The sequence below is a fragment of the Aspergillus oryzae genome, chromosome 2 (genome assembly GCF_000184455.2).
Source record: "Aspergillus oryzae RIB40 DNA, chromosome 2".
NCBI classification, from domain to species: Eukaryota; Fungi; Ascomycota; class Eurotiomycetes; order Eurotiales; family Aspergillaceae; genus Aspergillus; species Aspergillus oryzae.
Window position 1 is genome coordinate 3474568 of NC_036436.1, and position 26029 is coordinate 3500596.

General features: G+C 47.9%; 12 protein-coding genes and 1 non-coding gene across 13 annotated transcripts; 6 read left to right on the forward strand and 7 right to left on the reverse strand.

The window, feature by feature from the left end:
* Window positions 1–1283: 1283 nt before the first annotated feature.
* Window positions 1284–1817, reverse strand: AO090003000519 (F-box protein; the record flags this gene model as incomplete). Its single annotated transcript, XM_023234922.1, has 3 exons — window positions 1284–1314; window positions 1371–1597; window positions 1659–1817. 3 exons carry the CDS (start codon window positions 1815–1817, stop codon window positions 1284–1286), a joined length of 417 nt encoding a protein of 138 aa, XP_023089991.1.
* Window positions 1818–2757: 940 nt separating this feature from the next.
* On the forward strand, window positions 2758–3587 carry AO090003000520 (SDR family NAD(P)-dependent oxidoreductase; the record flags this gene model as incomplete). Its single annotated transcript, XM_001819639.3, has 2 exons — window positions 2758–2850; window positions 2910–3587. The coding sequence occupies 2 exons, from the start codon at window positions 2758–2760 to the stop codon at window positions 3585–3587; spliced, it is 771 nt and encodes a 256-aa protein (XP_001819691.3).
* Window positions 3588–4093: 506 nt separating this feature from the next.
* Window positions 4094–5203, reverse strand: AO090003000521 (uncharacterized protein; the record flags this gene model as incomplete). The annotated part of the gene is made up of 3 exons (XM_023234923.1): window positions 4094–4101; window positions 4812–5048; window positions 5101–5203. 3 exons carry the CDS (start codon window positions 5201–5203, stop codon window positions 4094–4096), a joined length of 348 nt encoding a protein of 115 aa, XP_023089992.1.
* Window positions 5204–6197: 994 nt separating this feature from the next.
* Window positions 6198–8448, forward strand: AO090003000522 (uncharacterized protein; the record flags this gene model as incomplete). The annotated part of the gene is made up of 6 exons (XM_023234924.1): window positions 6198–6401; window positions 6480–6606; window positions 6661–6784; window positions 6841–7307; window positions 7369–7678; window positions 8331–8448. 6 exons carry the CDS (start codon window positions 6198–6200, stop codon window positions 8446–8448), a joined length of 1350 nt encoding a protein of 449 aa, XP_023089993.1.
* Window positions 8449–8703: 255 nt separating this feature from the next.
* AO090003t00006 lies at window positions 8704–8774 on the forward strand. The gene has a single exon. It is a non-coding gene; the product is annotated as a tRNA-Gly (tRNA).
* A 587-nt stretch (window positions 8775–9361) lies between these two features.
* Window positions 9362–11081, forward strand: AO090003000523 (uncharacterized protein; the record flags this gene model as incomplete). The annotated part of the gene is made up of 4 exons (XM_023234925.1): window positions 9362–9549; window positions 9642–10014; window positions 10129–10221; window positions 10281–11081. 4 exons carry the CDS (start codon window positions 9362–9364, stop codon window positions 11079–11081), a joined length of 1455 nt encoding a protein of 484 aa, XP_023089994.1.
* Window positions 11082–11425: 344 nt separating this feature from the next.
* AO090003000524 (putative rhamnogalacturonase) lies at window positions 11426–13266 on the reverse strand (the record flags this gene model as incomplete). The annotated part of the gene is made up of 6 exons (XM_001819643.1): window positions 11426–11514; window positions 11619–12138; window positions 12214–12348; window positions 12415–12622; window positions 12689–12767; window positions 12834–13266. 6 exons carry the CDS (start codon window positions 13264–13266, stop codon window positions 11426–11428), a joined length of 1464 nt encoding a protein of 487 aa, XP_001819695.1.
* Window positions 13267–14247: 981 nt separating this feature from the next.
* Window positions 14248–15432, reverse strand: AO090003000525 (TauD/TfdA dioxygenase family protein; the record flags this gene model as incomplete). Its single annotated transcript, XM_001819644.3, has 3 exons — window positions 14248–14523; window positions 14575–14696; window positions 14787–15432. 3 exons carry the CDS (start codon window positions 15430–15432, stop codon window positions 14248–14250), a joined length of 1044 nt encoding a protein of 347 aa, XP_001819696.3.
* A 363-nt stretch (window positions 15433–15795) lies between these two features.
* AO090003000526 (putative MFS transporter) lies at window positions 15796–16518 on the reverse strand (the record flags this gene model as incomplete). The annotated part of the gene is made up of 1 exon (XM_001819645.3): window positions 15796–16518. The coding sequence occupies one exon, from the start codon at window positions 16516–16518 to the stop codon at window positions 15796–15798; it is 723 nt and encodes a 240-aa protein (XP_001819697.3).
* A 414-nt stretch (window positions 16519–16932) lies between these two features.
* Window positions 16933–17538, reverse strand: AO090003000527 (uncharacterized protein; the record flags this gene model as incomplete). Its single annotated transcript, XM_023234926.1, has 1 exon — window positions 16933–17538. One exon carries the CDS (start codon window positions 17536–17538, stop codon window positions 16933–16935), a length of 606 nt encoding a protein of 201 aa, XP_023089995.1.
* A 670-nt stretch (window positions 17539–18208) lies between these two features.
* On the forward strand, window positions 18209–20929 carry AO090003000528 (uncharacterized protein; the record flags this gene model as incomplete). The annotated part of the gene is made up of 1 exon (XM_001819647.3): window positions 18209–20929. One exon carries the CDS (start codon window positions 18209–18211, stop codon window positions 20927–20929), a length of 2721 nt encoding a protein of 906 aa, XP_001819699.3.
* A 235-nt stretch (window positions 20930–21164) lies between these two features.
* Window positions 21165–22121, reverse strand: AO090003000529 (VIT1/CCC1 transporter family protein; the record flags this gene model as incomplete). The annotated part of the gene is made up of 2 exons (XM_001819648.1): window positions 21165–21699; window positions 21754–22121. 2 exons carry the CDS (start codon window positions 22119–22121, stop codon window positions 21165–21167), a joined length of 903 nt encoding a protein of 300 aa, XP_001819700.1.
* Window positions 22122–23316: 1195 nt separating this feature from the next.
* AO090003000530 (uncharacterized protein) lies at window positions 23317–24978 on the forward strand (the record flags this gene model as incomplete). Its single annotated transcript, XM_001819649.3, has 6 exons — window positions 23317–23415; window positions 23467–23880; window positions 23933–24109; window positions 24159–24197; window positions 24250–24458; window positions 24513–24978. The coding sequence occupies 6 exons, from the start codon at window positions 23317–23319 to the stop codon at window positions 24976–24978; spliced, it is 1404 nt and encodes a 467-aa protein (XP_001819701.1).
* Between the last annotated feature and the right edge of the window lie 1051 nt (window positions 24979–26029).

The window sequence follows — 26029 nt, forward strand, 5'->3', positions numbered from 1 at the left end:
CCAATCCCTTCCTACTTACCCAGAACACGAAACAGCCTGGCATCCGACCAGGCACCAGCGAATCGAACGAGGCGCTGCAGTGGCTGTGCCAGGCTAAACACGTTTCCTGGCGCGTAAAGGAAATGATGTCATTGGCATGTTGGTTTGGGCCAATTGTGTTGCTGGCCGTTTCTGGTATGCGTTGGAGGGAAATTGGCATCGGCGGTTGTCAGATGGGTTGGAATGTGGCGTGTGGGTTATGCGTGGGTTTTTGTAGGCGAGGCTGAGTAGAATGTTGGAACGGGCATGGGCACGGGCCAGTTGGGTGGAGGGGGATTTAGTGGGAATAAATAGTACTGTACTTGCGATATTGGGGTCTTACCTGGCATGTTCTGATACGATTTCTTTAGTAGATAGTCTAGGGTACTTTCTATAATTAATCCAGGTGGGAGTTTTAAGGGCTATCGTGTCTTGTGTTGACCTCCTGGTGAAGTAGAAGTGCGAGTTAGCGATTAGAGGATACGATCTAGTGATTATGGGCTATCATATCTTTCTCTACCAATGAAAGGCCTATTCGAGGTTCTGTGTAGCCCTCGGTTAGGGTACTGCACAGTCTCTTTTGTTCTTCCCATATACCAAGGCGACTTTTCCATTTTGCCTACATTCATCGTGTTGGTGTTGGATATATTATAGTACAATTCCATACTAATTAGGATTTCCAGTCGAGCATAATACATTCTCAGAATGACAAGTTCAGAACTCCATATAAATCTATCATTGAATAGATGTCATGATTTAAATACCCCAGTTGAAGCCACTGTAGACATCACTTTACTAAAATAGAAGCCACATCATATAAATCCTCAACCAAATTCCAAGAAGTATACCCAACATGAATCAGTCCAAGCAAACATCCATAATCCTGCCTTTGCCACAGATCAGACACTTATATATCGACAATAAGTCAAGTATCCATTTCCGAAAATGCCAGCAAATTCCAAATCAGTCCACACCAAAACTCGGAGCCATAACCCGCGGGAAAGTCATAATCCCTCAATCTCCTCAGTAGTGCATCAAGAGGAATTCTAAGGATATCAAACCGTTCATACCAAGAGATATCCAATGAGGCTGTACGTAAATCCTTCGTCACGGCGACCACCATCCCCAATAGTACCGTAAAGGTATCCAGGCCGTTTGCGATTACTCCTCTGTGAGAAAACCAGTTTTCTGGATCATAGAAGTATATAGTCCCGTTCTTATTGTTCAACAGGACGAGCTTGAGACGTATTGCGCCGAAACGAAAGCTAAGTGCGGGTGGGTTGCCTTCGTCTTCGTCTGTAACTTCATGATAGTCTTGATTGAATACATCAAAGAGCTCATCTGCTGTATACCCATCAAGTGCCTGCCCCTTATAGGCAGATATGCTCAGATCAGAAGAGTTGAAGCCCATGCGGGTGAGATTAACCGCAGGGAACCCCACATTTAGGAGAAATTTTATAGTCTCTTCTTCTGTTAGATCCGCTGGTAGTTCAGCCTCCGTTGGTTGCCAAAGTGATCCGGGTCCGAACTGTGCCTCCAGCCAGGCTTTGGTGGGGGCAGCTTCTTGAATGATATTGTCCTAGGTGGCTGTTAGCTGATTTGGTGTGGAACAACTGAGTAGATGGGACACAAGAGCTTACTATGATTGCTTCAAAGATTTTTGGCTGGCTCTGTGGTCGCCTGAATATAGAGTATGTCTGCTGGCAGGTCTGGGAGAGGAAATATGCATCGCCGATAGTGTCGAGACTGCAGTATACCTGGAAGATGAGTTCTGGTGGGAGGTTCAGAAACCCAGGCATTTTATATATATAGATGTCGCTAGAAGCCGTACTTGAGTGGACTAGATGTTGGGGATATGGTGTATAAGACACGACTTTAGTGCCGTATTGTATTTGAGCCGAGTGGGTTTTAGATTTGATGGGAGATTATAGATGAGAGATTGATACATGTGGGAAAATGGCAAGGGAGTTTGAACTGTTAAGGGAGAAAAGTTTTGTATGACATAGGGCTGATGAAGTGTCTACGTGTTTAGGCATAGTGAATGCGTGCGTGCAAATTTCTTCTTGGTGACTAACCTTAGGCAGATATACCATTTCTAAGAAAAGAGATATTGACATGCCGGGGAAAACCTCGTGGTTATTGTGGCTTACAGTCAACTAAAATATCTATATGGCTGCTAGGTCGTTCCTCGGAGTTACTGAGGTTAGGGCTGTAGCCCCTCTTCTTGCCCGAGGCTGCCAAACACCACTCCTCTCATGATTTACTCCTGTGCTATAAGTCTCTACCAGATGGTTTAGACCCTGAATTCCATGCTTGATACAGATTATTTATATCAGGTAGAAAAATTAGAGATTCCCAGGCTTCGACCCAAATTGCAAGTATCCGCAGACTTGTATAACTCTCGGGTATTAAAGCATAAGTGAACAAATCAAACAACAAAATCAGGACTCTACCCATCTCGGAAACCTGCAAAAAAACCTGGATTATGCTGTAAAGCTAGTTGAAAAGACCATCCAAGAGTCAAAAAAGTTCTAAACGCTGCATGTCCCCCTGAGAAGCCTGACGTGTGGGATAATGTTAAGCTTAACGTTATGCCATTCTTGGCATAACGAGAGGTTTGGAGGTTGAGAAAACTATATATACAGTAGACCTGTGACCGAAAGACAACCATACACTCGACTCTCATATCAATATCTGGCCAGAGATTCTAAGTATTACCATATTATCTACTCTCTTATCATGAGTCTGTCAGGCAAGATAGCTATCGTGACCGGTGCCTCTCGCGGCATTGGTGCGAGTATTGCACTGGAGCTTGCAAAACAGGGAGCCAAGGTACGTATTTCCACACTGTACCAAATCTCTAGATTTAATTATTAATATAAGTCTCCCAGGTTATGCTCACCTACGTATCAACCAGCAGTGACAATGCCGTCGAAGAAGTCATACAACAAATACGCAGTCTAAACAACGGCTCCGAAGCCACCAAAGTACAAATCGACCTACACCAGCCCTCAGCCCCCGAAACAATCCTCTCAGCTACCTTCCGCGCCTTTCCCTCAAGCGACAACAAAGTGGACATACTTGTCAACAACGCAGGACAAACACAGTACAAGCTTCTCGCGGGCACAGAAATAGAGGACTACACCTCCATGTTCGATGTGAACGTCCGCAGCACCATTTTCATGGCCAAGGCTGTGTTGCTGTATCTCCGTGCCCCGGGGCGTATTATCAACATTACGTCTGTTGCGGCTCGTCGGGGATCGGTGGGATTTTCTATTTACTCAGCTACGAAGGCTGCTGTGGAGGGGTTTACTAGGGCTTTGGCGTGCGAGGTGGGATCGTATGGCCATACTGTTAATGCTGTTGCCCCTGGGGCTGTGGAGTCGGATATGCTTCGGGGATCGGTGCCTGATGAATTTGTGAAGTATATGTTGGATAACACGCCGCTTGGGAATAGAATAGGGACTCCGGAGGAGATTGCTGCTGTTGTGGCCTTCTTGGCTGATCCGAAGGCGGGTTGGTTGACGGGTCAGACTATATGTCCAAGTGGGGGACTGAACATGATTTGAATTCTTGTTTTTGTATACAGCAGTGTACTATGCTCGAGGTGGTTGGTTTGGTGATCAGTGCTTCTTCAAATAAAGATATTTTTTCTGAACTTCCTGATAGCATGAAATAGAAGATAGACAGTTCTCATGCTCACAATTGTATGGGGATCGAAGTTCAAGCATGCAATGGAATAATTAGATCTGAAAGGTTCAACCCATAGCTTTGACTAGAGAGCGAGTTTAACATCTGTTTGTTTCGACATATTTGGAGTTGCATCAGTCATGAAAGCTCCAGGCATTTCTCGCCTCTCTCTATTCTTCTGCGGTTACTTCTCTTCACAGTGTCAGTCTCAAAGGCCCACCACCACCTTTCAAACATCAGCTGTCCAATTTCCCAGCCCGCCATCTCGAACGGATCGCTGCTGTGGACTCTGATCCCCTCTCCCCCGACGTCTTCCATATCATACACCAACCGTACGAGTCCCATTGGATCCTGAGCCGACTTCGGACGTAAATTGACAGGGAGGTTAAACACCTGGATCAATTTATCCCGGGCAGTCGGCCAGGGGAGGAGATCTAGGATCGGGTGATGTGAGATAAGAACTTGAGTTCTTGTCGGACGTAGATGGTCAGGCAGCGTCTCCAGGTCAATGTTAGTAGTATCATCTCCGTCGCTGGTTTGACTTGAGCGTATCCATGTAGTAGAAGAGATCGATGAAGGAGGCAGCGAGGATGGTGGCGAAGAAGTAGAAGATTGGGCGTGTACCCGTGGCCGATAAAATGGACTCACTGCAGCCATATCCCAGAGGCGGTTTTCGATGCCTAGCCTCTGGGCTACCCTAACTGCCGCACTTAGAAGGGTAAGGGAGGGAACTTGGAGTAAGTGATCGTCGGGAAACGTGAAATTAGAGGACTGGTAATCCTGTAGATCATCTGAAATATTGTTCGTGCTCTCTGGGTTACTAAGCAAACTAGTGAACTGTACATAATCGCCGTTACTGTGGTCTTGAGTTGAGTTTTCTGGCCCTGGGAAAAGTGGTAATGGAGAGACATCCAAAGGGGCGCCACTTGTAGAGACAAGCGAATCTAGCGACGCTTGTCCCGGGGTTCTTGGAGAAATACTAGCGAGGAATGGCGAAGCAAGCGTGGATAGTTCTGAGGGGAGTAAATGTGGTGCGGCTGGTAAGAAAAGTTCTGTGAAGGCCTCCGGCACCAAAGTGATATCGTTGAATCCGGAAGCCGTACCAGCAGGACAGGACTCAGCGCCCGCTGAGGTTGTTATTCCTTCATCTTCGTAATCTGAGGCTATAATATCACTCTCACCCAAGGTAACTGGAGTCGAGAAGGGAGATAAAACATCTGTCGGGAGACCTGTGCCACCTCTACCTTGCTCGGGTTCCGGGGCAGTTATTTCTTCATTATGCGGACCAACGCTTTTTAGTTGCGCTTCCAGGGCTTGTATTCGATCTTTTCTTCTTTGTCCTGCCATAGTTCAGATTGAAATTTTAGTTCTCAGTTGGGGGATAGAACCTACGGTATCGTCTTTGGGCAAGTACATTCAACACTCGTTTCCGCTCTGCCGCATCCTCCGTGATGTCCGGGGCAATTAAATCCCTTTCTTTGCGTTTCCCAGCCATCTCGACTCAAGGATATGTATTCTTGTTCTGACAGAGGTTTAAGCAGGCTATGCGAGGTGGGTAACAACACGAGGATGACTCATCCATGCTGTAGGTTAACGTAAGGGATTTTGCATCACTTCTTCAGCTTCAACTTCCAGTGATACGGAAAACCGGGATGTTAGATACCAAAATCAAACGACCATCTTAACGGGTCCATTTGGTATGCCAAAACACTAGTAACTGGTGTAAGTTAAAGTGGTTTGGACAAAACTCCCAAATGCAGGTACAATTCCACGGATTAGTACGTGAAGGTGAGCCAGCGGGCTGCCTTGTTCCAAGTATAGGAGAGGGCTCTAGACCATTATCCAATAAGCCACTTAGAGACATTAGTGGTAGTGGCGATGCCTTCAAGCTTTCAGTAAAAAGCTTCCAGTGCAGTAGGAAAGTTTATTCCGGGAGACTTTCTTTCGGTAATTGGTTCTATCAGGTTCATAGGCTCGAATATTGGGTGGTTTTGTACGCTTGTTTACTTCACAGCCAGTTGAAGGCAAGATCCTGCCATAATGCGCTTAGTGGTCTTGCTTTCCCCTGGACATTTCAATGGTGACCTATAGCAGCTCTACTGCACTATCTCGGATCCATAGTCCTTGAGTCCGAAAATGACAGCTACAATAAGGCCCTAAAGAATATCTTTAAGACCATCAAAAAAGGGTACTCTAAACTCCTGATTGAAGGATATCTCCTTCCGATTAGGAAAGCCAGACTATTCAAGCTGTATGGTTGGTATGAACTTGATAGTCTTCGACAAATGATCCTTACTCGATTATCGTCAGCAGTCTGGGACTTATACGGTTGAAGTAAACTTTCTGTATGCGCCACAGATGTATATAAGCTTAGGTTCCCGGTGTCATGGTAAGAATGTCCTGATTGTCTTGTAATATCGGGGATACTGACGCACTACTTGTCAAGACCATCTTTAGCCTGTCTATTGCGTGATATTGCAGCAACAGATATGGCGGTCACTTATGAAGCGGTAGTGGCTGCACCGAGCGCACCGAGCGAGTTTCCGCGCCTGTTAAAGGAGATCAACTCTCAAAGTGAAGCGTTCATCAATGGCCAGAGAGATGCAAGAATGAAGTTGGTCAATGCAGCAGAGTCCTTAGTGCACGCTTTGGAAACACCTAGTGAGACTGTGATGCGGTGCTGTATGGCTCAGGTGCGACCTCTTGCAATCAACTCCTATTCTGTTTTCTTCCATGGAAAAGCGATACCAATATGCTTATTCGCTCTCCAGTGCACCGCGTTTGCATCGATTGAGGCCTGTGTCCATTTAAGGATATTCTCACTAATCGCATCTAGCGATGACCCAAAGGCTGTCAGGGACCTCGCAAATGCTACTGGAGCAGATGAACATTTGTTAGGTTAGATTCTTTGGGTAATATATGGCCATTGCATGGGTAATCAGCGAACTGCAGGGCGCCTGCTGAAGCATTTAGCCGCAATGGGTGTGGTCACGGAGACTGGCCCGGATGAGTACTGTCGCAACGGACTCTCAACAGCGCTGGGCATGGCGCGATATAACGATGCATGGCAGTCCACGTACGCTCTTAATGACTCTGATTCATGCCCGTATCCTAACTTAGCGTAAACAATAGGCCAGTGTCACTTCATTCGGCAATCCATGCGCTTCCGGCATGGCTAGAGAAGAACGACTATCGCAATCCCACTGATGCACGGAACATCGCGTTCACAATGCAATTCAACACCAACCTCCCCTTTTTTGAGTGGCTGCATTCCGATCCAGAACATTTTCCTCTTGCCAGTCAGTTCAACAGCATCATGTCCACATACCACCAAGGCCGACCTAGCTGGATAGAAGAGGGATTCTACCCAGTGCATGATAATTTGATACAAGGGGCACGAGACGATGAGGATAATGTCTTCCTTGTTGATGTTGGTGGAGGCAGCGGACATGATCTTGTCGAGTTTCTATCCAGATGGCCTGGTGCCCCGGGCCGACTGGTCTTGCAGGATTTGCCAGCGGTCCTAGATGATATTGTAGCACTGGACCCATCAATTGAGCGGATGGCGCATGATTTCTTCACGGAACAGCCGGTCAAAGGTTAGTATCAACCATATAATCTGCTTTCGCTCCTACATCAACTTGCGTTGATCATTGCCAGGTGCGCGAGTCTATTCTTTTCACACTGTTCTACACGACTGGAATGATAAAGACTGCCAGGCTATCTTCTCGAGGCTTGCCGCCTCTATGGAGCGTGGATACAGCAAGCTCCTTATCAACGACGTTGTTATTCCTACGACTGGGGCACATTGGGAGGCCACCGCTCTGGACATCTTGATGGCAGCATGTTTTGCCTCATGGGAACGGACCGAACAGCAGTGGCACCAGCTTACCGAGTCAGTGGGACTCAAAGTTGTCAAGGTTTGGCATGGGACGGGCAGCGTAGCGAGCGTTATTGAGTGCGAGTTGGCGTAACGAGCCACTCTTTTCTCTTTTCCTTCTCTCTTCCGGTTTTCTTCCCCTTGTTTGTATCTGCTCTTTCAGTCTTTTTGTTTCTGTCTTATGCGCGGACCCTCCTTAACTCTCTGCCGGAGCTTCAATATTGTGAGGAGGCTGGGAACTTCTGTCGAGCATGAGTCCGTGCGAATTGCATGTGGATATGACTACAGCCAAGCGATCTTGGGACGACGAGTCCTGTTTCTTCCGGAAATGACTCCCTCAAGTAAAGAATCATGTGATTCAGCAGAGGCTATCTGAGCTCGTATTGGATGATGGGGAACGCATAGGAATTCCAGCATCCGATGATCCACGTCAGTCGCCTACCCCTTTCTTCTCGTGTATGAAGGGATGGCAGAGCTGCTGGCGAAATGAGGTCACCTTAGCCGGCTATAACCTCCCGACGTGTTAAATGTGCAGTTGCAGAGGGACTCTTACTGTATTAAGAATTTCAAGTAGCAAATCATTGGGATGCTCTGCCAGGGTATGTGGTACAGGGAGTAACATATCTGAGAGGCTTGCAAGAAAGATCCGATCCAAGTAATGGGCCGAAGAGAAGGCATAATTCAAAGAATCAGCCGAGGTAGATCTGAATATTATGTGTCATTGGATTATAAACTGACGCAGCATGGTACGTAAAGCGGCTCCGCTACCATGGCCTTGTGTATGCTCAAAGATTTCAAGATGCATCTGTACTCTCAGGAGAAACAGGCTAAGCTTAACAGAAGATCAATATGACAGTTAACGCGACGTAATGATCAGCAAATGGCGATCAAGAATCACCGAGTTGGTATGAAACTGACATGCATGACCTGGTCATATAGCGCTAGGACATGTTGAAACTTTCTATTCGGTTAGTCATGGTGGATCATGATGACTTGCAGACAGCACAGTCATCAATTATACGGAGAGGAAGACAAGGGGATCAGTTCTGGGATGGTAGAATTCTCTCATTGTACTCTGGTTAATAATACAGATAAAGAAGTTTGTTTCAAGAAAAGCATCATTGGTCTAGTGGTAGAATTCATCGTTGCCATCGATGAGGCCCGTGTTCGATTCACGGATGATGCACATTCTTTTTGTCTTTTTATACAGACAATAGAATATATCTCCAATTCTCTAATCAATTTCCTTCTTTGTTTTTGACAAATTGATCTCATCCTTTGCTCTACAGTATATCAACCCCTATACCTATGTGGAGTTCTGATCTGGGTCTATTGAAGCGACATGTACTAGTTTGTACTAAAGGGACTATTTTCAAAAAACCGGGTCCAAATAATTTCCCAGACTGTTCGATGCCTAGCGGTACGGCGATCACTGGATCGATCACCTTTCTCGGCGATTTTATCGCCAGCAGCGCATGACGGGAGTAGTCGTAAGCTGTTGAGGAACCCATGATACCTTACTCATTCTCAAGCAAGGTCCAGGCAAAGATCAGCTTGTACTCCACGGGGCTGAGACCCCTTACATTATAAGGAATGCTTCCACTATGATCAACTTACCAATCCATCGACAAGAAGAGGGTGCCTCCACTCTCTATGTCCCTCGCTCATGGCTTCCAACGATGTTAAAAGGGTCTGGAATCAGGGCTAGACCCGAGATTCTAGCTTCATCACTCACTGTCAAGCGTTTAGCTCGCCTTGATGAGCTGAGACACAATGTCATCACAATCCTCTGAGACTCTGGAGCTCAAAGAAGCCAATGCCAGTGTGTCGCATATACCCGCGGAGGTTTCAGATAGCAATGTGGGCTGGGATAGCGATGATGACCCTCAAAACCCAATGAACTGGTCGAACGCCTGGAAAAGGACGATCATCATATTGGTTGCCTTTGCCACGTTCAACGAGTAAGTATAGCCATAGCACCAAAATCTACCCTGACATGCGATGTATGTATGTACATGCCCTATGGCTAACATCGGGACACCACCCCTATCAGCGCCGCAGCATCGAGCATTTTCACCCCAGGGGTACCGCTCGTTCTCGAAGAATTCCACGAGACAAACCCCACCATTTCGCCGTTTCTCATATCGGTCCATATCATTGGCTTCGCAACGGGGCCGCTACTTTTCTCCCCGCTCAGTGAGATCTACGGAAGATATCTTATCATGCAGATTTCAAATATAGCTTTCTTTTTTTCTTGCATTCTCTGCGCCGTCAGTGTCGATGTACCTATGCTAGCTATCGCTCGCATACTTCTGGGTGTGGCTGGCTCTGTACCCAATGCTTTGGCAGGAGGGTTTGTAGCGGACCTGATACCCCTGGAAAAACGGGCCAGCTCGCTCGCCTTATTGGCCGCGGGGGTTCTATCAGTACGTAGCCTCTCTCAAGCAGTCAGTATCTTTGCTAATCTATATTCGGCTACAGGGCACAGTGGTCGGTATGTTCACATCTATGCACTCCTGCACAATCGCCCATGATCACAGAGTGAACTCACATTCAGTTTAGGCCCGATTGTAGGCGGTTACATGGCACTAAAGGTGGGCTGGAGATGGACATTCTGGCTCGAAGGCATCGTGGTACATATCCCAGCGACCCCATGTATGAGCAGAGCATCTTAACACTAACACACGCACAGGTTGGCTGCAGCACCATACTATCATTCTTCTTCCTACGAGAGACCTACGCGCCAACCCTCCTTAAAAGAAAAGCCGCGAGACTAGGGCTCCAAAAACCCCTCAAAGAGAGCGAAAGCACCTGGCAAGTTATCCGAAGAGGCATTTCTCGACCAATGAAACTCTGTTGCTTCTCCCCAATCATGATGATCATCTCACTCTACAACTCCATCTGTTACACATACTTATACTACATGATCACAACATTCCCCACGCTCTTCGGCGAACACTACGGCTTCAACGCAGGGGAAGTCGGCCTCACTTACATCGCCCAAGGAGTCGGCTGCCTAATCGGCCAGGTCGCAGTCGGCCGCTTCGCAGACTGGTACATCAAACGCCAACAAGCCCGGAACGGCACCACGACGCCCGAAGATCGACTGCCCCCCGCCATTGTCGGATATGTCGTTCTCGCCATCGGCATGCTGTGGTTCGGGTGGTCGGCGCAGGTGCACGCCCACTTCATGGTCCCGATTGTCGGGTCCGGTGTTGTAGGTTTGGGTCTTGTGGGCGGGTTCCTGGTTGTGCAGGTGTATATTGTGGATACTTTTACTATCTATGCGGCTAGTGCGTTGGCTGCGAATAACCTTATTCGGTCTATTGTTGCGGCTGTCTTGCCTCTGTCTGGTCCGGCGATGTATGAGCGTCTTGGGTATGGTTGGGGGGATACTATTCTGGGTTTTACGGCGTTGGCTCTGGCTCCGACTCCGTTGTTGTTGATGAAGTATGGGGAGAGAATTCGGACGCGGTGGCCTGTAGAATTATAAAGTAGTTTTACTAATGTTATATTTATGTTTATGTTACGCCTTGTTCTCTTTCACTTGAATCATGGTCGACGTTTTAAGGGATGGTTAAGAAATACTGATGTACAGCTGTCTTTAAAGAAAAGTCCGTAATTTGCATTGCCTAGGACTATAGTCCTCCCTTCCCTCTTCGAGTAGTGCTTTCTCTGTTTTATTCTCCAGAATGCTATTCGGTAGAATGGAGTTCAATCATTACACCCGCTTTTGCCCTCTGAGTCTGCTGTAGTATAACGATCAACGAGGCTAAACAAACCACCATTCAATATATCACAACCCCAATATTGACAAATAAGCCAGGTGATATCCTCTTAGAAGCTCCCCCAATAATGCAAATCATAGTCCACCCCGCCAGGCCTCCACAAAGGCGTAGGCGTATAAACCGGAATCGGCGAAGCCGCTATCCACAATTAGTCTCAACACATCCACAGCAAGCCAAACCCCAACAACAAAAACCAAGGGAGTTGGAAAGAAACGAGAAGAAAAGAAGAAAAGAAAACTCACTCCCAAACCCCGTACTCGGCGCCGCCCAAGCCGGCAACCCAGGCTCAACCCACCCCGTCGGAGTCTCCGTCACGGTAACAGTCCTCGTATAAGCAGTAGGCACCTCACCGACCCCCAACTCTTCAATCCCATCATTAACCCCATAAGTCCCATCCCCGATCCCAAAAACATTACTGATCTTATTAACAACACTATCCCCCGTCTCAGTCCACACGGAGACATCCTCCACCGTCACATTCGTCGCAAAGGTCAGATCATTCGCAATCAGGTACAGCGGGGGCCGCTTCGCGCCGTCGGCGACAGAGCCCGTCACGTTCCGGTAGACGATGTTGCTGAGTGCCACAGAGCCGGTGTCCGGGGTGAAGGTGTTCTGCCAGTATTGGTTGATGTTTAGGCCGTAGAGACTGGCTTTTGAGCGGAAGTTTTCGAATGTGATGTTGCTCACGTAGCCGGAGCCGCCGGGGTAGGTTTTTATGAAGGCTATGTTGTTGCCTTGCAGGATGCTTATGTTTCTGGCGACCTTGGTTCTTGGTTAGTTTTCTTTCTTTGGGAGGAAGTGGGCTGCAAAAGGGAGGAGGAAAGAAAGAGTGTGTACTATGTTGGAGATCTCGGCGGAGACGTTGAGACTGCCGATTGAGAGGCCGGAGCCTGCTTGGTTGCAGACTAGATTTTCGACTAGGGCGTGGTGAGAGGGGCTCTTTATGGAGACGCATTCGTCGCGGTTTGTTACCTTTCGTATTGTGTTAGTGAGTGGTTTTTTTTTTTGGTTGGGGGTGAGTGGGGTGGTGTGTTATACTTCGTTGTCGTGGATGTAGTAGTTCGTCCCGATAGCGTCGATACCATCGTAGCTACCCAGATTGGCGCCTCGGATCGTAAGATGGTACGCTTCGACATTCACGGCGAAGTCCAGAATAATATGGAACTTGGGACTATCGACCAGGATCAGGTCATGGACGGAGGCGTTTGTGGGAGAGATCAAGCGGACGAGACGGGGTCGATCCGTGCTATAGTCACGTTAGATCAATGCATCTATGACCACTGAGCATCTTCAAGAGATTGGATCCTCATACTTATTCAAATTCCGATATAAATACCCCTGCCCCTGAAACGCGCCCAATCCATTGGAAGAATAAAACTCGAAATCAACGGCTACAGCCAAATCAGCCTCCAACCACACATTTATACATCCCACAAGATAAGAAGAAAAAAACTCACCATTAACAATCACCAAAACATCTAACAGAAACTTATGGTCACCCTCTCCATTAATAGTCTCATTAAGCAAGTCAACACCCGCAAAGCCCTGGAGGATTAACGAACGCTCAATTTCCCAGTTTCCGCCGTATGCGGCTGTGACCAGTCCGTCTAGCTGGAAGGCCCAGTTTGTGGCATTGCTGAGCACCACGCCCCGGTTGAGCAGGTACTGGCCTTCGGGGACGACGAGTCGACTTCCTGGGTTGGGGCGGACGCAGTCGTTGAAGGTTGTTTCTAGGGCGGTGGAGATGTCAGTGCTGTTGTCGGCGACGGCGCCGTAGGAGAGGATGTTGCATTCGGTGGTTTTCTCGGAGAGGGGGGTTGTTGGGCCTACGGGGCCGATGAGCTGGCCCAAGGCGAGGGTGGAATACAGGAGTAGGAGGAGTGGGTGCATTATTGGTGAATCTTGGTGCTGGGCTTGATGGAATGGGAGGTTGTTGTCGGTTCTGGGATTGATTTTTATAGTTATGGGAGTATCTTATTTGATTATCTGGGATTAGTACACTATATCTCAAAATACTATACATGAATTGCGACATGGGACTGTGGTATAGAGTATTCGGAGCATACTCTGCACTCCGTGTTAGGGCTACATTGCTAGTTTGATACGAATCTATATAGCAGATTCACTCAAGGAGTTAGTATCAACCGAGCATCCAGAGAAAATAACCGATATCGTACCCAAGATCCTTCCAAATATGACATGACAATATTATCAACCTATTCAGGGCATCAAGGCAGGGTGTCGTGATTTTAGAGTCGATCAAGTCATCACCTTAATATAAATTTCATGCAGGAAGATAAGAGCACGTGGATTGCGACATGACAGGCGATATGGTGAAACTAAGCTAAAGCTTGGTTGATTAATTCACAGATGTAGAAGCTTGTCCAATTTAGCCGTTATCCTGTCGGTTGGAACCGCTATTTGTTGCTTATGCTAAACCATGTTGCGTGAGCTCATACGCGAGGAAATGATATCATCTTTGGCATAAACTGTGGATACAGTCTGGATTTTATGATATTTAAAGCAATTTAACTAACTTGATGAGAAATGAGACAATATTGTTAACTTGCGGTGATTGATTATATATTCGTTCTCATTAGAGCCCTAATCTAATACTTTGGGTCCAGACTGATCCATAAAAAATATGACTTGTCTGAGTATTCAGAAGATTCTTTACCGGTGAGAAACTGTAATACCTAGATTAGAATAGCTTCTCTGATTATACTACTTTAGTTATTCTTTCCTGTCTCCTCCTGCTGCAACGCTTCCTTCCGGGTCTTAGACTCAGGGTCAAGATAGGGCTTCTCAGCTTGCGGAGCAACCCGTAAACCGTGTCTTAGATGAGGAACTACACACCAAATTAGCCACCTCTTACCACGAGAGAAATGGGCAAAAGACCGGTCTCCAACACTTACAGTAGTCAAAGATACCCGTATGGAACGTAGCCCGGTTATCCCAAATAGCAACAGCGTTCTTAGTCCACTTCCATCGGACCTGGAACTCGTAGCCCTCAGCGACAGTTCGGTAGAGAGCGTCAAGGATACCATCCCCCACTCTCTTCTCGAGACCAATGATCTCCTTGGTGAAATTCTCGTTGACGTACAGCGTCTTCCACTTTGTAACGGGGTGTGTACGAACGACGGGGTGCTGGTGGCGTGAGCTTAATGCCAGGTTATTCAATATGATGGACAAACTTACAATTGTCTCAATAGGATCCCTTCTCAAGCAACCGTTCGTCCGGAGTGCCTTTTCCGCTTGCTCGAGACCACTATGCTTAGCCTCCAAGGTCTCAAGAAAAGACCTCAACTTAGGCGATAGAGCTACCGACAAACCCATTAGCCCTAAACCACACACTCCCTTCTCCACAAACTAAGAGACTAGAAATAGAGAGAGAAAAAAAAAGAACTCACATTCATACAAAGCATACCCACTCGCCCAAATAGTATCCCCGCCAGCCAACCCCCCATCCGGCCCCGCATTAGGCAGAGTATCCATCTTCAAAAGCGTCAACCCCGGCGGCTGAATCTCATAACTCACATCCGAATGCCAAATCTGATGCGACCTGCCATTCACCGCCGTCTCATCCTTATAGATCGGATGCACCCACGGCAAATCCGGGATAATACCGGCCATCTGATGAATATGCAGATCGCCAAAGTAGGCCCCGAAGGCGATCTGCTCGTGCACGTCCAGGTCCTGGTCGCGGAAGAACACGACGCCTCGTTCGGCGACTAGCCGCGCCAGATCATCTTTCTGCTGGTCTGTGAGGTCCTTCAGCTGGAGGCCGGAGAGCTCGGTGCCGATTTCGGGGGTCAGATGTGTGATGGCGGTGGCTGCTTTTAGGAGGCGGGATTTGGTGGGGTCTGCGGATAGGCCGCGGTCTGTGAAGGGTTTTCCGGTGAGGTTGGGGAGTTTGAAGGGGGTGTAGTTTGGGTATTGCAGGCCGGCGGCGCGGACGGATTGGAGGGGGGACACGCCCCGGGGAGTTTCATACTCGGGGTGTGGGAGGTTTGGGGGACGTTCAGGGAGGGTCAGTTGGGGTTCGGGGGCTGGCATTCTGAGAAGATTGGTTGGGATGAGTTTAGGGATAGGAAAAGAGGACTCTGATTATGGGCTTGGGGTTATTCTAGATTAGTTAAATATTTCTTTTATGTTTGTGTCTCATGAGTGTGGCATTTTCGGATTTTTAATATATCATAGTGTTGAACGAGGTATTGCCATTATTGGTGGGCTTATAGACTCGCGTCATTATAGCTGCACTGATGCTATACCATTAGACAGGCAATCACGGGAATATTGGTCTAGAGCTGATAAGAAGGCTTAGTCTAACACATCTGACTCATTTGGCTTGCTTTCTAGTGAGAGTATCATCTATGCTAATAGTTCATCCAAGGCTTTGCTATTCACTACAGTCCCCATCTAACTATCAAACAGAAAATCCAGCCTCTTATTACCTTGATCACTAGTCGTCCCAAGATAGTGGGCCTTCTCCTCTGTCGTCATTGCATCCCATTTTGCGCGTTTCCACTTGTTTCTCCCCACATAGTAGAGCTTTGCCAACACGTACGCCACAATAGTCGCTACGTTGATGGCAATCAGCTGCGAGTTTCCCCGGTGGTAGTATGGCTTGTCATCCTCGCGGTAAATATTGGAGGACGCAATCCCGGAAAGCTGAATGGTAATGTTATAGAGAGCCGCGCTGACAGCCCTCGTTCGCACCGCATTGCTCAGTCGGGAACACCATCCGACTTGTGCAGCGTGGATGGACGGCCAGCCAAGCAGAACAAAGGTAACCGCATAGAGCCCCCAGTGGGATAGCGTACTAGCCGAGGTGTACAGAACAATCAGGAGAGGAAGAGACCAGAGTTGGGTCAGGATTCCGAAGATGGAGATCTGTTTGAACCGTTCTGACAACTCGGTGATGATCAGCAGGTTGATTGCTGCGAAAACGGTAACCGGAATGCCCAGTAAAGTAGTTTGGAAGGTGCTGAACCCGATAGCCTTCAGCGACAAGCTGAGATATGTCTTTGGTGGCGAGGTAGGAATCTCGAACAGGATACCGATGATGTAGACTGGCCACAGATCATAGTCCTTGAGACTCTGCCAAAGCATTTTCAAGCTCAACGCCTGACGATTATGCATATCTCCCTTTGATGGGTCATCACGCAGGACACGGTTGACAATGATCTTCTCTTCTCGCTCGGTGAAGTATCCCTTGGGATTCCACCATGTTGCTGTCTGCGTAGGCCCCGGGATGAGAAACAAGAAACTCAAGAATCCAATCAGTATACTTATCAAGGCTTCGATAAGAAAGAGCCATCTCCATCCTTCGCGCCCTTGTACGCCACGCATGTGCAAGACACCGTAAGCGATGAACGAGGCGACCACTCCAGACATTGAGTCAACGAACCAAAACCAAGCCAACCGTACGGGCATCTCGGTTTTCTTATAGAAATATGAGAGGTACAGGATCGCGTCTGGAATGAAACCTCCCATGAAGAAACCAAGAAAGAACCGACAGGCAAAGAATCCTGCTCTGTTATGCATAAAGAACTGTCAACCGGATGCCAAACTCCATAGAATAATCTGAATGGGGATCCATCGGTCCGGGCCAATTCTCTTGCCGATCATTTGTGATGGAATCTCCGCAATCAAAAAGCCGATTCGATACATGTTCTGCGCGTTATTGTAGTCATTGGTGTTGATGTGCAGGTCCGGCAACAGATTATCGGCAGAAGCATTTCCCAGGTTACCCCGATCAATATTGAGCGCAAAGAACATAACGAGGATCCAAAGAAAGATCTTCAAATCTGTTTTCCGGCGTACTGATCTCTCCTCGCGGTAGGTCCACCTCTCGGAAGGGTCAAATCGATGTAAATTCTCGTATTGTGGATGTGGCTGGTAATATTTGGCCAGGTTTGGATCATCAAACACACTCCTCGTAGTGGCAATAGCATCGAGGTCGACGGACTTTTTGTTGGCAAAGAAGATGGACAGGAAGGTACTGTACTCAGGCACATCTTCTGGCTCGACAAGATTGAGATGTGTTCCATCTTTCACCACTTCAGTGCTCTGGATATCCCCGGCCTTATGCGGGCTGGATTGGGGGCTTCCTGATTGATTTTTATCGTTCAAATGACTCGAATCTGATGTAGTCGACATCTTGGTGGTTTCCTTGAACCAAGATCAGCAGATACAGTCCCAAGAAAAACCAGTGCAACGAAGGCTGGCTGGTCTATCCCATTAGATCGACAGGGAACGTGTCGGCTATATAACATGGTTACTAGTTACCATAGTCCGTGATGCTTTTCCTCCATTGACCAAAGGCATTAAGAATGGAGTGCTCCCAGAGCTCGATGGTGCAATCGACAAATTGCTGTCCGGTAAGCCAGATGGTAATAGCATTGTACAGATCTAGCCCTGAGCGCTCATACAAAAATGACAGGCAACGGATAATAACGAAGGATGGAAATCAAATGCGAGCTAAACAATGGCTAGGTGTAGGAAAATCGCGGTTAGGGCATTGCTCGTCATGTAAGTGCGTATGGCATCAGCGCTCACCAGATTGTTACCATAGACTGACTCCTCCGCCTCGACGCTTAGTGCAAATAGGCTCTATGAATCAACCAGTAATTGTTATTCGCAAAATTTCTTGATAAGCTTCGAATTTATGGTTGGTGGATAAATTGAACGCATTGGAACCCTCTTCTGACAATAAGTCGATGGCTCATCTAGAAGGCGAAAGGATAATATTCTTCAAATTGTGAACCACCCTAGACAACAACTGAAAGTGGCGGCCGCCCAGAGCTACATCCTAGCACGTTGCTTGAGAATGGTATTCCATAATATGTCGACGAATAACAAGGCTGTTCAGCTCCAATGCCTTGAACGGCATTATATTAAGGATAACTCTAGTGCGACTTTTGGCGTCCCCTGGCCCCGTGGGAAGTATTGGCCTGACAGAACCGCCTTCACTTGTTCTAGTCATAGGAACAAATCCATCGCTTTGCAATCATGGGTAATCGCGTACTGGCCAGATGGGTCAATCAAATGGACCGCGCATGCCTTTGCGGCCGATACCGACGTGGCTGACAGCTATTCCGTGGAAGCAATCCCGACGACACCTAAGCATCTCGAGCCTCTTAACGCAGGTATTTCAATAAAGCGGGATGCCTGTGCAGACTTCATAGAGGTTGACACTGGCAAGGTCCGCTTGGTCTTTCCAACTACCGGCTCAGAAATAATCAAAAGTATCGTCCTGGATAATGGGACCACAATCGGCCAAAATGGCCGGCTGATAGTGTTCTCAAAAACATCGCTTCTGACGGAGAAAGATACATCAAGTAACCACCAATTTTTGAGCAGCATTGAAAGCATAAATATTGACCAGGAAGGCCCCATAAGGGCTCTATTGACTGTACGCGGAAGCCACCGTGCGGTTGATATTGACGGCCGTTCACGAGCATCATGGCTCCCTTTCAGTCTGCGATTCTATTTGTACTATAATTCAAATATCATCCAGATTGTCCATACAATCACGTATGATGGAGACCCACAAACAAGCTTCATTGAGGGAATCGGTATCCAGTTTGATGTTCCGTTGAAAGATGAGCTGCCCTATAACCGGCACGTCCGTTTTGCAGGTGTTGGTGATGGCGTTTTTGGGGAGGCTGTTCAGGGTGTTACCGGTCTTCGCAGAGATCCAGGGTCAAGTGTCCGCACGGCTCAGGTTAATGGCGAGCCTCTTCCTCCTATGGATACCTGGCATGACGAGGTTGGAAAATATATGAAGTGGGTACCGTGCTGGAACGATTACAGTATCTCCCAACTATCGCCAGACGGATATACTATGAAGAAAAGAACTGCAGCAGGACACAGCTGGGTCAATATTCCTGGCGGTACTCAAGCTGGCGGGCTTGCATACTTTGGTGGTGCAACTCGAGGAGGTTTAGGGCTGGGTATGCGTTATTTCTGGGAACGATACCCGACTGGCTTGGATATTCGACATGCCAACGAAGCCACTGGAGAAATCACGTTGTGGTTGTATAGTCCATCCGCACATGCAATGGATCTTCGCCCGTACCATGACGGACTGGGGCAAGAAACCTATGACGATGAGCTTGATGCCCTGCGTATCACATATGAAGATTGGGAACATGGGACAGGAACGCCTTATGGCATTGCACGGACGAATGAAATCTTTCTTTTTGCCTTTGACCATACTCCAACGTCTGCACAGCTAAGCAGTTCGGTACAGTATATGCGGAACCCACCCGTGGTGATTCCAGATCCTGAGTATATCCTACAAACAGGCGCATTAGGCACATTTTGGTCAAGGAGAGTCTCCACAGAGAATACCACACCTGCAGAAGCGGAAATTAACCGGAACCTTGACTTTCTTTTCGAATTTTACAAGAAACAGATATCTCAGCGCCGATGGTACGGCTTCTGGGATCATGGGGACATCATGCACACGTACGACGGAGACCGCCACGCCTGGTGCTATGATATAGGAGGCTATGCATGGGACAACTCCGAACTCTCTCCTGACTTATTTTTCTGGCTATACTTCCTGCAGACGAGTAGGGAGGACGTATACCGCCTAGCTGAGGCCCTCACCAGGCACACAGGAGAGGTGGACGTGTACCATATCGGGCCATGGAAAGGGCTTGGAACCCGACACGGAGTCCAGCACTGGAGCGATAGCTGCAAGCAAGCTCGCATATCGAATGCCCTGTATAGGTGGATCTTCTTCTACCTCACTGGAGGCGATGAACGCACTGGCGAGCTATTAGACGAGAACCTGCATGCACAAAAGACCTTCTTAGCTCTAGATCCATACCGTAAGGTGAGACGGGATAAAGAATTTTATGAGCCTACCGCTGGAGCTGTATCAATCTCTTTGGGAACCGACTGGTCAGCCTTTGCAGCATCATGGTTCATCGCCTGGGAGAGACGAGCACCTGGTTGGGAGGAGGCGAAAAGCAAGCTTTTCTCGTCTATGATGGGGATATCCCAACTTCACAATGGCTTCGTGACTGGGATGGCTCTTTACAACACCCAAACTGGGCAAATCCATCCTCCGTCTCACGACTTGTCAAACCAAGGAGTCGTCCAAGTATCCCATCTTTCCGCCATGTTCGGCCTGTTTGAAATCTGTGCGGTGCTTATCGATTCCCTAGCAAATGATTTACCGGGGGGGTTCGAGAAAGCATGGCTGGATTATTGTCTCTATTTCAATGCCACCGCAGAGGATCAGACACAACGGTACGGAGTAGGTTTTGGAAATCTGATATTGCGCCAGGGACATTCTCGTTTGACGGCATATGCGGCCAATAGCTTAGAAGACTTGGGCTTAGAGCAACGTTCCTGGAAGGAGTTTTATAATGGTGATGGCTATGCGCCGGATCTGCCATGGGTCAGCCGGTCGGTAACCGGATGTCTCGTCCCTGTAAACGTTGAGGAAGCGAGCTGGATATCAACCAATCTTTCGTCGCTTTATGGTCTGGCGGCGATCCAGAATCTTGCTTTGGTAAGAAGAGCTTTATCGTAGCGCTAATAGTTTTTGGCGCTTTGTAACGGTGGCGGTTGGCAAATTTATAGTCAGTAAATTTTTAATTTAAGGTTTTGAACTTTTTGATTTTTCTTTTATAATTCAAATTTACAGGATTTATAATAATGTATATACCCAGTCTCTACGACCCGTTTACCATACCCAATGCCTTTTTACCCATAACGCCGAAACCAAGCCAAGTAACAGAATATAAACAAAAGATGTAGATGGAGTATTAGTGCTCTCCACCATCACTACCACCAGAGGCCATTAATTGGAAACCCTTGACCAGACCCATGGCAGATCCCGCTGCAACACCGCCAACCAAGACCATTTGTAAACCACCTATGAGCCCGCGTCGAACATTGCGACTGCCCTTCCAACCGCTCACGAAACATGTCTTGCCATATCCAAACAAGAACAGCGCCACGACCATAGTAGCGATAGACCAACGCAGCGCAATGAAGGCATCATTCGGCCCAACGAAAAAATAGGGAAGTAACGGGATGAAGCCACCGATGAAATAGCCCAGGGCGATCGTCAAAGCGCAGATAAACGCGCGCGATCCGGAGGGTTCTTGAAGAGTATGATGGAAGTTCATGAGGAAAGACGGGAGCATCGGGGAGGTCGAAAGATGTCTTGTGAGTTCGGAGACAAGATGGGGAGGAAGGTCATAGGGAGCGAAGATATCGGAGATTGTGTCAGTCACCCCGGCGGGATCCGTCATGGTTTGACTTTCAGTCTCCTTCAGTGTTGCGCGGTATGATTCCCTGCACAAACTTATTAGTGAAAGTGGTCTTTCAAGTCACGCTGGTTCTACTTACTCCTCGCTTTTTGCTCCCAGATACCCTCCTAGACCCATGGATATGGCACCCGCAATGAGTTCAGCCATTCCACCAAATACCACCACTTTTGTATCTCCCAATGCAGACAGTCCCGCAGTCAAAGCAAACGGCACCGTCATACCGTCGGAAAGACCGATAATGGCATCTGACACCAGTCGACCGTCAATGACTTTGGAGTCCGCTTTCTCCGTTTTTGGCCGACTGGGCTTTGCCTCCTCGGTTGAGGACTCGAGGTCGCTTGACGAATCATTTCGAAGGGGCAGTTGGTATTCTTTCTCCAAGTCCGGCGAGAATTCCGAGACCGGGGAGTAGGTCGAGAGAAGGCCCCTGATGGAGGAAATTGACATGGTGGTATGGTGGTGTGCGACGACCTTGGAACACTAGGACTATGTACAGTCGTTACTTTCGAAAGAGTCAAGTGATGTCGGGAACACTGACGGGAAGATGGGTTTATATAATTACGTAGGTAAAAATGCTCTGTTCCCAGTGGGTCGCACTATTATCTAGTGTCACAATGAAGCATGGACAAGAGAGGAAGCCGATAAAGAGCGAGAGAATCTGGTCAAATGAGAGTACCACGGGACATATACCCCAGTAACAAGCATTGGAGGTATGCTCCACTGGGAGTGGGAATTAGTAAATGCACAGTGCACATTTGATAAGAAATTGTGCCGACTGCCCCAGTGTCACCTGCCACAGAGCCTATTAAGGGAGAATGACCAACAACGTGCGTGAAGAGAAGAGGCGGTCATTTGCCTCAAATGAGGGGATCTCTTGGCACGTGGGGACGTGATTCGTCCAAATCCCCAGAAGACCGGGTGGGGTGCCTGGAAAGCTTCGACTTAAGGCAACTATCCCACATCAGGTTTAGTATCCCCTTCGCAAGGACCCATCCGACAAGTACCTCCAACCTATCATGTTGGAGTCATATCTAAACTCTGGATGCTGGCTGATCCACTGCAGAAGTATTAGTTGTCTGAGGGTAGCACAGCACAATGGATTCCGACGTGATACGGAACTTGTCCTTGCATCCCGCATGTCCATCATTGCAGTTTCTACTTACTAGTCCGATGGAGTACTGAGTTCTCGCAACATACTCAATCGATCATGAAGAATTCCAGAGCCACACATTACAATTATTAACGCGGTGGCACCCCACTAAATATACTTACTAGTTCGATAGTGCTCGTTTTCGACGCAAGGGCCCGTCCGCTCTATCCCGTTTCTCGCAACTCCTCGCGCGACCTCCGGAGACCTCCGTAGCACTCTTCCGCTTGATCAACAGACATATTGCGGTGATGTCTCACATGGCTTGGACTGGCTGCAGCTGGTCTTCACCGATGATTCCTCATACCGAGAATCCTGTTGGAAATTGATTCTGACGATGAAAGGTGGATCGTCCTTCTTTGCTCTGGAATGTGACTCCCCACAGGTATGACGCGACTAAATACCATGCGGTATGGGAATAAATATCGCGCGTCGAGCCCTGCGATAGGGCTCGCAGTGTCGAGAAACGAATGACGAGAGATACAAGAACGGAAGATGCAGTGGACTTGGGCCTTGATTACAGCACTAGCAACAGCTACTTCAGCCTTACCTCATGAAGCCCGCAAAGATGTCTGGGGCCAGCTTCGGTCAAACGTGAGTTGACCATCACTGTCACCATGACTAAACGAAGATTAATATTATTAGATCAAACATGTAGTTTACTTGATGATGGAGAACCATTCCTTTTCCAACATCGCCGGATATTGGGACTTTCATCCGGAGATTGACAACTTGCGCAATCGAAAATACTGCAACGAATATACTAACCCCAACTGGACAGTTTGGGGCGAACCTCTCGATATATGTGCCGGGCCCTACGAGACGGAAGTGCCATTGGAAGACCCAGATCACGAGTTCGCCGGGGTGACCTATCAAATCTACCGGAAATGGAATGTAACAAATGACGACGTCCCCAACATGGGGGGCTTTATCGAACGCCAGTCAGAGAAATACCAGGCTACCCCAGGAGAATCGGCGTTTGTCATCAAGGCATACGATGAGAAGAAATCCTCGACGCTTGCAGAGATTGCCCAGAATTTCGCGTTCTGGGATTCCTATGTGAGGATATTGCGCAACCTAGAGACAATGATAGACGTGACTGACGGAACAGTTTGCGGAACACCCTGGACCTACCAATCCGAACCGTCAATTTGCTACGTCGGGCTCGACTTGTGGATTCGTGGATAATGCAGGCCAAGCCGCAGGGTTCTTCAATAACGTAACGGGAACGACCTGTGCGACGTCAATCTTCGAAGCGCTTAGCAACAAGAACATTAGTTGGAAAAATGTAACTCGGTCCACTATCTTCGGGTCTCCAATAGCTAATGCTGGTTCAGTATTACGAAACGGATATTATCGATGGATGGATGTACAAGGTAAGAAAATGCCATCTACTGTACTGTACAAACACCAGCTAACAGTCCATAGTGGGTTCAAGACAATGCGATAGACAATCTAGCCCACGCCAGTGACTTCTACCGTGATCTTGAGGAGGGCACATTGCCCACATTCTCCTACATCAACCCCGAATGCTGCACCATAGATTCGATGCATCCGAAGAGCAACATGGCAGCTGGTGAACAAATGATCAAGCACCTATACGATGCTGTCCGGAGATCTAAGTATTGGGATGATGTGTACGACTCAATTCTAGGCGTAGCTTCGAACTTGATAACTGACTCACTGTGCAGCCTGATCATCATTAACTTCGATGAGCACGGAGGCTTTGCAGACTATGTACCGCCACCTGTCAACGTTCCCCGGCCTGAAGATGGCATCGCGTTCGACGGAGAATCAGAAGGCCGCCCGGTTACATATGACTTCACTCGTCTTGGTGTGCGCGTTCCTGCGTTCATTATCTCGCCATACATCGAACCAAACACCCTCATTCACAACGACGGCACCAACTACGCCAACAACTCCGCGTACACCCACACGTCCATGCTGCATTTCCTGCAGGAGCTTTGGGAACTGAAGGGGCTCAATAATCGCGTGCAGTGGGCCAAGACCTTTGAGCATGTCTTCTCGGACACCAAGCGCGAGGACACGCCGAAGACGCTCAGCACACCTATATGGTACGGCGACAGCTGGGAGCCCAAGCCCGAGCCGTTCTATCTGTTGAATCAGAACGAGGATTACTATGCCAACCGGCCATGAGATATGTTAAATGTATTCGCTTCATTTGTTTTCATAGACGTTTCTTCGTTCATGCATCGTATCATCATGCCCAAGAAATGATAGAATAGAAATAACCTGGAAACTAGCAAGAGCGAAGATCATAAAAGAGTAAAATCATTCTGAGGCGATTTTCACCGAAGGACAGGTATCACAACAGAAAGCATGAACGAGATAAAATAACAAGAGATGTATAATTAAGCCAACAAACACCAGAAAGTATGCGAAACCCAACCACCACAGAAAAAGGTAAGGAAATCAATCACTTTACTTCGAGTACCCATCCATACCCGTTAGCAACCCCCCAAAAAAAGAATAGAAAAAGAAAGAAAAAAAAAGAATACATACCCCTTCCTCTTCTCAGCCTGCTGCACCTCAGCCGCCGGCTGCGTCATATTCCACAACCGACTCTTATAAGCCGGAAACGAAGTATGATTCCACATATTCACGAGAACACTATCCACCCATTAGCCCAAGAACCAAGTAAACCCAGAACCCTAGAATCTCCAGAAGAGAAGAGAAGGAGAGAGAGGGCAAAAAACAAACCTCTGAGTCCGATCCTGATAATCCTCATTATTTATCTCCTTCACCCCGACCTTCATGCCGTCCTTTGTCCATAGGACATTCTTCTTCTCCATCTTGGACTTCGTGTTCCGGGTTACTTCTTGCACGATCGAATAAGTGATGTAGCCGATTACGGCGAGGATGGTGACGATGACCACGAGGACGATGAGGGGGACGAGGCTGCCGCGGGACATTCTGTTTGTTTCTTTCTTTCTTTCTGTTCTCGGTTTTGGGTGGTTGAGTGGTTGACTTGGGGTTTGAAAGGTGTGGTTATTTCGAAATACGTTGAACTGGTTAATTTGCGCAGAGTATTCGACTCAGTGACTGAGCGAGAAAGACAAGATAAAATGGTTCGCGCCGCCTTCTTAAATCAAATAAGGCGTAGGGCTGAGCGGGAGAAAAAGAGTGGATCACGGGGTGGCTTAAAGAACCAAAAAAAAAATAAATCGTGACCTTGAGAAATGAGACG